This window comes from Juglans microcarpa x Juglans regia, chromosome 2S (genome assembly GCF_004785595.1).
Source record: "Juglans microcarpa x Juglans regia isolate MS1-56 chromosome 2S, Jm3101_v1.0, whole genome shotgun sequence".
Taxonomy (NCBI): domain Eukaryota; kingdom Viridiplantae; phylum Streptophyta; class Magnoliopsida; order Fagales; family Juglandaceae; genus Juglans; species Juglans microcarpa x Juglans regia.
In genome coordinates, this window is record NC_054597.1 from 21379091 (window position 1) to 21390412 (window position 11322).

The window sequence follows — 11322 nt, forward strand, 5'->3', positions numbered from 1 at the left end:
TTTGATTTCAGAATCTTCTATCGAAGCTCCTCCAGTTTCTCATCTTTACGTTGTCCCTCCAGGATTTCTTCTTCAGTCATAGATATGAACTCTTGTACTTTAGCAATAATGGCATCTCACGACGGATCTCCAATCATTAGATTCCTCAATCTTGCTCAGATTGATGGCAAGTCTATCTGAGCTTTGCGGCTAAGTTCGTCAGCTACAACATTAGCCTTGCCAGGGTGATATTTAATCTGACACTGATAATCTCACTAATGGTTTCCACCCATCTCTGTTGCCCCAAATTCAGATTTTCTAGAAAAGCTCTATTTCTCTTCCCTAGGCTTCCCTTCTCAAGAAATCTACCTTGGAACTTGAATTTTGGGGAAGACAAGGGTCTAGGTGTGTGAGAAGATGGGTTAGCTGAAAATCCCTTAGTCTTCCAAGGTTCCTTTTCTCCCTTGATTGATCTAGAAGGTTTCTAGCAAGTTGACAAGAGGCAATTCCTCTGGGGTAGGTGTGCAAGCCACTTCTTGGTGCTTTCCTACACTTCTTTCTCCCCTTATCCCACTATCAAGTCTAGATTCATAGTGTAACACTTACATGACACGTGGCACTAGTGACTAAGATTTGGGTTAGTGGCCTAAAGCCATTGGGCTGGGGTTTCTAAATAGGGCAAAAAACTATAAGGTAATCTAAGGTCACTCTCCTCTTGGGCTCAAGTTACTAAATCAAAGACTCTAAGGCCTTTCAAAGTAACTAAGGCTACTAAAATGCCATGGCAACCAAGAATGAATTCTATGGGCCATGTATAGACAAACTTGGGTATTCACAGATTTTCCCACCGAAAACCATCCAAAACCGAAGGTCAAATCTACCAAGTGAAAACCACTTGAATTTTCCGGTATGCATGGGTGGTTTGCTTGACTTTTCGTCATCTGAACCATCCTCCACGACCTGGAAACCTCTATAGGACCATTATAGCCACGTTAAGGAGGAGATCATGGTAGTTTCAAGCCAATATTCCCCCCTGCACAAGGTGACGTAAGCCCATGGAAGCAAGCTGGAAAAATTTCAGACTTGTGCACTGTAACCCCCGCTCCTTTCTTCTTACGTAAGCTTCTCTCTTTTTTATGTAAGACGCATTCTTTCTGACATAAGCAAATTCCGATGACGGAATTATGCAACGGTCTGCTATTCTTTTTGGCGACTGCGAGTATCGTCATGTGTGCCGAACCATGACAACGTGTCTCTCGAGATATTAGATGACTTCTAAGGCACGCCCAGTGTTTTAAATGTATTGGAAATATTTAAATGAGGTATTTCCTGTATCATTGAGTTAAGCTTGTTTTTAAATGAGACAATTATAATATTTTGAAGAGCTCCAAAATATTCTAATTGTCAGAAATCATTTTAATATTAATTATTAAAATGATTCCAGTTATTTGAAATATTATGGGATTTACATTATGTTGAAAGCTTTAATTAATTTAATGGTTTTATTCTTTTAAAGATATTAAATAAGACTTCATCATTTTATTAATGATGAAGAAATATTATTTTATAAACTAAAGTTTGTTTAAAATAATATTTATCTTAATTCCTCTAAGTGTTTTTAATTAAATTAACGTTTACGTATTTTCAAATCAGTGTTTTAATATTTCAACATTAGATCGTTTTGAGGACCCCAAGACGAAAGGATTGGGTTAAGTACCCAGACCCTTTCTCTTTCCCCTCACTTTTCCCCAACCCTCTCTCTCTCTTCCCTTTCTCTCTCGGCGTACGTAGTAGGCAGCACGCAGCACGCCCGAAGCCTCCACTGCTCAGCCCGGTGCCGCCGTGCACCACCCACTCTCACCACCGTAAGCATCAGCTCCCCTTTCCTCCGGCGAGCCTCCCCGTAGCAACCTCTCCCTCTCACGCTCTCTCCTCCTCTCCGCTGGAAGTGCAAATCCCGAATGGGCTTGATGCACGTAGCGCCGCCGTGCGCCGCCCAACAGCGCCACCACTCCCACGGCAGCTTCTCCTCCCACCGGCCATCATCCTCCACCGAAGCTAGCCCCTGTTATGCAGCCCTCCCTCTCCTTCCACGGCAAGTACCTGAAATGGGTTAGAGACCCATTTCCTCACCGTGCGCCGCCGTGCGCAGCACCCACGGCCACTAGGCGCCACCATGGACCTCCCCTTACCTCTCCCATCCTCCTCCATGTGACCCAAGGCCAGTAGCCCTCCTTCATCGCACGGCCTCCCTCTCCCTTACATGCACGGGTTGCACACCGTGCATCACCATGCGCCGCCACCCACGGCAGATGACCACTCTCATCAGCCTCCTTAGGCCACCACGAAGCCAACCCAACCTCCCACGGCCCCGATCTGCCACCCATGCACGCACACTCTCTCTCACTCTCCCATGGCTTCTCTTCCATTGTGTGGCCAGATCTGCAGCCGTGAGCCACCGTGATGCCACCTCGACGCCACCACGAGATCCATCGTACCTCCCTTAGCCAAGCCCTAGGTTCAAACACCACTTTACGTGGTGGGTAATCACTACACGTGATGGACAGTCACTGCATGTGACTGACTGCCACTGTACACGGTTAGGTACGCTGTGTACCGCCCTTCACTGCCACCAACACAAGGCCTTCACGAGCCCTCCCAAGACTACACTTAGCTGTCCAAACGCCCAAATAGTTAACGTACGTAGGTTAGCCGCCACGTATGACCCTTCCGGCATCATTGGCTGTGATGATCAGCGAGCAACGCACGAGTTATCCCGTCGATGGTATAACTCTCTATCCCTTTTAATTATGATAGATATTGATTAGTTGACTAGGTTGTGGACTGTCATGTTAGTATTAGGGGAATGACTAGGTTGTGGCGTTGTGTGGAACGGACAGAGTACACGCTGAGTGTACTCTGTGTGATGCAGCAGGTGTATGAAGGGAGTACATGATGGTGGAGTGAGGCATCATACGGCAGGTATGCCGTAATGGCGATATGGCGTAAAGTGTATGAGTACACGTAAAGTGCACTCAGTATGGCGTGATATGTGTAACAGGAGGATGGATCGATGTATTGTATGGTGGATATGCCATAATCGTGATGTGGCATAACGAGTGTAAATGGAGTACACGAGGAGTGTACTCCATGTGGTGGAGAGATTCACCATATGGCAAGTATGCCATAACGGTGATGGGTCGTAGCGTGTGAAAAGGGAGTACACGCGGAGTGTACTCCATGTTGTGGAAGGATGCATCGTATGGCGGGTATGCCATATTGATGATAGGTTGTAGTGTGTGGAAAGAGAGTATACGTGTAGTGTACTCCACGAGGCAGCGACACTCCGTGTGACGTGTTGCAGAGATAAGGACGGTTGTGCAGTTGATGGGCGTAGAACGTGTTGAATGGTGTTGAGAATTGTGGAACAATGTCCCAAGTAGTTATGGTGCAGCCTGTAGTCTGAGGTGACAAGTGTCACCGTGATGGACTTATGGTTAGGAGTATGCGTGAAGTAGCAGAATAAGTGTAAGAGTGCGCAGCGAAAGCATGACTAGGCAATGTCACGAAGTGACGTGGTACTGACAGTCGTGCTTACGATGGATAAGGAGTTAGCTTTAGAATGGCGTAACGGGAACGTGACGAGATCTCACGATGTGACGGGAGTACATGAGGAACAATACTTGTGATGAGTAAGGAGTTGGCGTAGAAGTGACGTAACAGGATGTCAAGTAGCATGTCAAGGTCACGGTGTAGCTTGGAAGTAGTCTCGAGCTATGCGACGTGACGTAAGGAGTAGTTGTAAATGGAGTTTTATCGTATCAAGCGTTGGGATGAATTGTAAGAAGGGACAAATAGCATGAAGAGTCATGCTAGCCGGGTCAAGAGAATGTTGGTATCAGAATATGGCCCTCATCCCTACGAGCAGGTGATCAACATGTTATATGTTGATCTTAGGTGATAAAGGGGTAAGGTACATGTGTAATCTGGTGAGACACGTGTACCAGACGGATTCACCATATGTAATGGGTAGTCTGTCCTGAGCATAGTTACACAATGCTTAAGCCTCAGAGTTGGCTTAGAGCCGTGTGATTTGTATGGATGAGAATGAGGATTAGTATGGGCTAGGATGTATGGAGGTAGTGACGGGTGTATCGTCTAGGATTGGGATGCATGACTTAGTTGGTCTGAGTCTTGCATCAAGATGAGTTCAAAAAAAAAGAGAATAAGACGAATGTCTTAGTGTCTTAATTCTAAGGTGAATCATGGGTTCACTTTAATGAATGAGCACTCGAGGCAAGACGTTGAGTTGGAAGATGTGGTGACCATAGTGGTCTCCAAAGGGTTTAACATAGTAAAGGGCACGTAAGTGCACGGGATAGAAGGAGAGTGTTCCGTGTGAAGTGTAGCTCTATTTATAGTCTAAGTTGCTTATGTATTAGATAGAGAATGACGTTAAGGTTATGTATGGATGTAGGTTGCCAGCTGACACAAGCATAAATGGACTGCATGGTATGAAAGTAGCATGGAGTCCAGGTAAGTATTACGTTCATGCCTTTCTAGAGTTTTCTAGAAATTATGAAAAGAAAACGAAAAGCTCTTCTCTTTAAAGAAAATGTTCACGAAAGAAGATGCCATGCTTTCGAATGTATATGTACGTACGACCCTTCCATGAAAGCCCATTTTTACGCACCCAAAGTTATTAATTGTACGCATACGAATGGATGACTATAAGATGTATCTATTGTACGTATTTTCTAAGAAAACGAACTGATGTAATGCACGAAAGACGAGCTTGAGCCGACGCCTTCACGGATCCCACGGACTGACGCTGTCGCAAGCGCCACGAGGTGATGCTCGTGGACGCCACGAAGGCCGACGTTCAAGGTGATGCTTACGGATGCCGCGAAAGGCGAAGTTTGAGCTCGTGCTCTATGTTTTATGAACAGTACGAACTGATACTTTTATGAATGCCATGAGATGATGCTCGTGGATGTCATGAAAGAGGATGTTCAAGCCCATGCTCATCAAATGATGTTTTCTCACGAAAAGAAATGTTTTCTCATGTTAAATGAAAGAAAGAACCGAATGAAAGCTCTAGCTCTTTAGAGCTGGCATGAATGAAAGAATGAATGAAAGGAAAGCATGAAATTTTTGAAGATACGTAACGGCCACATGAATGAATGAAAAGGGATACCCAATGAATGACTGGGCAGATTGCAATACCGGGCAGTAGTACTGGTTGTTCACCCAGTGCTGCACCCAAACGAAATGGGATTCCAACCCGTGGCCACGGCCGAATCCATCGGCCATAGGGCCGCTAACCCTAGCACGTGGGGTGTAACAGTGTGCAATGGCCTATGAAAGTGAAAAGAAAGAATGTATGTATGTATGTATGTACACATGGACGAATGCACTTTAAGAAATGAAGGTACTGCACTCTTGCAGAAATGAAAGCACTGACGGGTGGCACGTTTTACGAAAAGAAAGGAAAACCCCGTCCAGTGACGTTTTCAAATGAACACACGTATGCACGCATGCATGTATTTATAGTATGTACGAATGATGAATGCATGAATAAAAACCTACGTTGTTATATTTTAACTGCATGAAGTAATGCTTACGAGTCTTCGACTCATTTTAATTTTTATGCATGTCCCTCCCCCCTCACAAGGAAGGAAATGAAGTACGCGTCGGGACGGACACCGCCATGGGGAAAAGCATGGAAGTCTAGGCACAAGCATTTAAATGTAAGAGATGCCTTTTATTATTAAAATTGATGTTTTTCGCTGTAAACCTCTTTTATTGTAAAAGCACATTTTATTTGTAAACGTAGAGTCTTGCACCCTGGGAAGAAGCAAAAAGTTTTAAATCGGAAAGTAATTCCCATCGTCCTTTATCAAAATATTTTATAAAAAGTCCCACCACAAGGACGGGCGTTACATGCACCACCCACTTCATCCAGTCACATTGCACCAAAGCCAACGTCTCCTCCCCCTTTTGAAGCCTATAAATACCTTCCTAACTTCCTCATTTCCTCCACACCTCAGCTCCAAGTTTTCTCTTGAGTCTTGAGAGCACTTTTTTCTCCTTAGAGAGCAATAGAGTGAAACGTTCTTGATCAGCAAGGTTGTCTTGAGTGCTTAGAAGGCCATTAAATTTGTAAGTCTTCTTGATCTTGATCTTAGTTTGCATGGCAAACTTTTTTTTCAAGTGTTGGTTTGAACTAGAGTGCGTGCTAGAGGTTGGGATTGTTTGAGCAAGTTCCACTTTTTTATTTTTTATTTTTTTTAAACTAATGGTATATATGGTTTTAGAATGCCAAAAATATGAAGTTTGGTTAAATTTGGAGTTCTTTTGCAACTAGTGAAAAATTAGGATCTTAGCAGCAATTTTTGAAGGACTAGGGGTATTTTTGTAAATATCTATTTTTGAACCCTTTGTTCTTGAACCTCAACCATAGTATTATTAATCCTAACTTAGTACACACTTGATTTCAGCAGCTATGACATTTTCTCAAATTACTCAGGAAGTTTGTAGGTTGGCATCTAACTTATACGTTCATAGATTATTTATGAATAATTGACAAATATTTTATTCATATTTTAATTATCATTTTTTTGTATAAAATATCATTTTATATAATACATTGAGTACATATTTACATGACATGTGATATTTTTTTTATCATTCTTGCATATTGCATCTATAAATGTTAGTTTTACATGAAAGGTTGTCATATATGCACATGTCATGAAAAATATTTTTCAAGTATAGTATGGAAATAATTTTTGTCAGACCCCAAAGGCTAGGATGGAGAATTATCCAAGTAGAACTCCTATGTCCACTCTAGAGTGTTTAATAATGGAGTGGTAACTTCTGAGTTGACAAAGAACAATCAACGAGCTTCAAATTGGTTTTTTTTAAAGAACACCGGAACGAAATCAATATGTTATGACACCTAATGTTGGTAGGTGTACACGTTATGATGCTATGATATATTTACCAATGCATTGAGAATGAGTCTATAGACAACGTAGTCTCAACATGAGTTATACTACAGACACCGACAGGTACTCAAAGTGCATATGGGGGAACTGTGACGTTACCACATTTTATGATGTTATATGAATTGTTAATAATTTTTATGGAAGTAAAAATGTTCATTGAATGAAAACTTGTGTCTCCATTAGTCTAAAAATGTTAAGGCAATAGATGAGAGACATGATTTTTCTGCATCTCATGTATTGCATATTTATCATTCTTCATGCTTAATTTATCTTTGTGCACATTGGTTGTTTAATTTACTGAGATTTCGAATAAATTTCACCCCTTGTGGGATTACTATCATTCTACTTGGAATGAGAGAAATTGTGTCAAGTCTCAAGGAGGGCGAGCTAGATGAAGCGTTGGATCTGACTGATTGAGGAGGAGCCAGGCCTTGAGAGGAGATTGGATTTAATCCTGATATTTATAGTCCAAATCCTTCGTGCTTTAGAACACATGAATCGGATAATTTGACTTTGACCCTTAGTTGTACTAAGATTACGTTACATTTGGTACTTTGAACTTGATTATCACTAATGAATTGTGATGTTCTTAGTTATTCTGGCGTAAGATATACTTTCACATTTATTTCCTCTGCGATTATTGCATACTTCTAGTTGCATACTAGGATGCATTGCATAATAACTGTCAGGTACGAGAGTATGTAACCTTGTGTTTCATATCCCGACGCTCTACGTCTCCATTTTATCCCAAGCGGAAGTTGGGGGCGTCACAAAAGTACTCAAATTATAAATGTATAGAATTCTTCATTCCTGGTTCATGAAAGTGATGTTTTGAGCTTAGTAGTATTTGGTTCTCTAACTTTTCTAGCTTAGAGGGACAGGGTGTTACAAAAGCTTATTTCTTTGTTTCTTTTATTTATTTTTATGTATTGGCTAATTAGTGACTAATACATTGATAATTGACAGGGTTATACGTGATTAGTACTACAAACAAAATAGAACTTTTGGGTTTATTATGGATTTTGAGATATGTAATTTCGTTGGCCATAATATTAGTAAATAAATATATTTATATAATATACTATACATGCATCACATCATAGTAATTATGGAATTTATCTATTTATACTGAAATAAATAATGTAAATGTAGTGTTAGAAAAAGGAGAAAATTAAATGCAACTGTATGAATGTATTGGATGTTTATATCCAGTTAGAGAAAAGTTGCCGTTATGCATTTGGCAAATTGTAATGAGTTTTTAAGCAATCTTGGGAACTGGGACAAGCCACTGGTTTCCTCCGATGAAAGTGGTGCTCAAGAAGGGCTTTACTTGATCGTCAGAAAGAGTCTTTCCAAATTTGCGGTTGGAGGCACTTGACCCTGGGCCCGAGCATTGGTACTCTCCATAAAACACATTCCTACAATGTATCATGCAATCATGTTAATACGCCATACCTTTGTGAATTAATAACATGAAGAAAATGTTGAAGAAAACTGCACTACTATTGATGGGTAATTGGATGCCTACTTTTGGTGCTGAGACTTCATCCAACCGCCACTATTGATGTTACTGCCCATGTATGTATAGGCAAATACAACCCGAGAAGTCTCCTTCCAAGCTCGACCGAGGTACATATCGCCAGTCCCCTGTATCTTGCAATGGACGAATACAAACCCGCTGTCCCCTGATTTGCCATTCATATCTTGTGCTGCGATCACACCCAATTTCTCTGCAACCGATTTTATGGTGGTGTCCTGCATATTTATACATTCTTAACTTAATACATGCATATATAAGATGATAAATTATTAGCAGCTCTAGAAATATGGATGGCTTGGTATTTTTTTGCAGCTTACCCTGTAGAGGGATTTTCCATTTCCAAATATGAAATCAACACTCCCTTCGATGTAGCAGCTCTGAAACAAATGCCTACCCCGGTCATCACACAAGGTGTCTTGGAATCCTATGAACCTACAACTGTAGAATGCTGCCATGTCCCCTGATATCCTCAATGCCACTGCCTGTCCATCGGATTTTCTGGGATCTGGCTTTGGAGATGAATTCTGTAAACACCATCCACAAAAAAGATAGTATTATAAACAAACGTTTTATAATATTTGCTAAGAAAATAAAAAAGAAAAGCAATGCAAAAACGCACCACAAAGATAATATTGACTGCCATGAAGTTGTCAGACTCAATGGCCACAGTGGCGCTTTTCCAGGTTCCGTATTTCTTTGCTGTACCGTCATACGTTATGGTGGGCATATTGCCCGGTTGCCCATAGAACGTCACGAAGGGCTTCGACCTATCGACGACTACCTTTTCTTTGTACGTACCGCCAGCAATATATATAATCACTCGGTCTGTATTTCCTGACGGAATGCTCTCAACGGCGTCGGTCACCGTCTTGAAATCTCCAGCACCATCTTTTCTGACCTTGATGATCTTCCTTGAAGCTTTGCTAAGGGATGCGATTAGGGCGTTGTTGAAAAGGGTGTGCTTTGAAGCCTCCTCGTACTCTTTCATGTTTAGCGCAATCCATGCGTCTAGGTTTGATTCTGGATCCGATGCCACAGTCTGGTTGGCATGGCATAAAGCTGTTGGCACGAGCTGGAGAACGAGCAATGTCGCTAGAAACAACAGCTGAGTTGCCAAATTTCTGAGTTTCAAAGCCATTTCGAATGATGGATTGAAAATGTAAGTTCTCTCGCTGCGTGCTGCATGCATATGCTTGTATTTTATTTATACTAGAAATAAAAGAGCAACGAACAGACCATGGGTACCAGAGTATGTGAAGTTGTACGTGATTTTCGAGGGGATTTTAGTTTCTTCAGTTTGTTTGTCATTGAAATGCCCCTACTCGCTCGAGAAACAACCAAAATGCCATTGTCCTTTTAAAGGATAATTTCAATGATTAAAGCTTTATTATCGTAGGTGAGAAAAAAGTATACGAGGATTAGGGTTGGGGCATTTTAGGATTTGGAGAGAGCTTTTCTAGAACCAAAAGACTACAATGTCGGGGTATATGTATTGTATGTGAGTTTAGCTCTGTAGACAAAACAAGATGTTGTTTGGGGGTTAACTGTAACTCTCCGGTCCCGAGGTCCGGAAAGTTAACTCTTATTACTTAATATCAATTTTAATATCACAACTATAAATAATCTTGAAACTCCATAAAATATTCAACACAAATATCCATGTTCCTTGATATGGACACTAAAGAAAATCCCCAATAAAATAAATTAAAACTCACCAAAGACTCAAAAATACCCATAACTTAACATACCAAAATAACCGAAAACAATAGCTCTACTAAAGATGAACCAATAAATATAGTACCAAAAGACACGTATTCCTCTATGATCATTACACCTTGCTAAAACTTTCTACTCTTGTTTTCTAACTGAACCATCAAAATTATCTGAAAAATATTATAGAAATAAGGAGTGAGCTATCAACAACTCAGTAAGCAGAAGACATATGATAGCATGCGAACATCAGCATTAAGAAAGTACAGTAAGTAGAACAAATTATTCTCCAGAGCTATCATACATAACTAAACATGTTTTCAAATGTAACAAAACGATGATTTTAAGACACAGAAAACTAGAGTACTTTGGCATAATATAACATGAGCATCATCATCACATCAAAATAGAGCATCTCACAAAGTAGAGACCATGTTTAACCCCTATGGTAGGGTTGTACTATCCCCGATGGCCAAACCGGGTAGGGACAGAGGTGAAATCTTTCAATTATTATTCTCGGAGCCTCGATTGTGCACACACGAAAAACCACATAAAAACCACCTTACTTTCAAAGTGGGTGCACTTAGAGACAGAGGAGTTGGTACCAACCCAAATAAAACAGAGCAGAACATAGCAAAGCGGAGTTAAATACAAAATCAGTACACCATGCCAAAAGTTTTCAGATACCATATCAAAACGAAATCGAGTATCAAAACATATTCAGATCATTCTCACATAATGAAAACAAAAGTCAAAACATCTTTCTATAGGTTGCTCAAAAGGCATTCACTCATTTTCTCACATTTCAGAGACATGATAAAATAAAGCTTATGTCAGAAATTTTTTTTTTGCTCTTTTATAGAGATTTCATGAGTAAAGCAAATAAACGACTGGGTTGTTTATCCTAAGTTCTCGTTACATAACAAAACATGCAAAATTTTCAAAAAGTCAATCTCAATCTATACAATTCGTGTAAAGCCTAGTATAGGAATCCTGCTTATTTGGACTTCTTAACCCTTCTGAATCTTTCCACAAACGTACTGAATGAAAATCAATTGTCAACTATAAAAAATTTTACGTACT

At 40.6% G+C, this 11322-nt stretch overlaps 1 protein-coding gene across 1 annotated transcript; it reads right to left on the minus strand.

Moving 5' to 3' along the window:
* Positions 1–8101: 8101 nt before the first annotated feature.
* On the minus strand, positions 8102–9667 carry LOC121253466 (putative pectinesterase 63). The gene is made up of 4 exons (XM_041153479.1): positions 9149–9667; positions 8847–9053; positions 8518–8744; positions 8102–8407 (listed from the first exon to the last, which is right to left on the minus strand). The coding sequence occupies exons 1-4, from the start codon at positions 9665–9667 to the stop codon at positions 8248–8250; spliced, it is 1113 nt and encodes a 370-aa protein (XP_041009413.1). The 3' UTR covers positions 8102–8247.
* Between the last annotated feature and the right edge of the window lie 1655 nt (positions 9668–11322).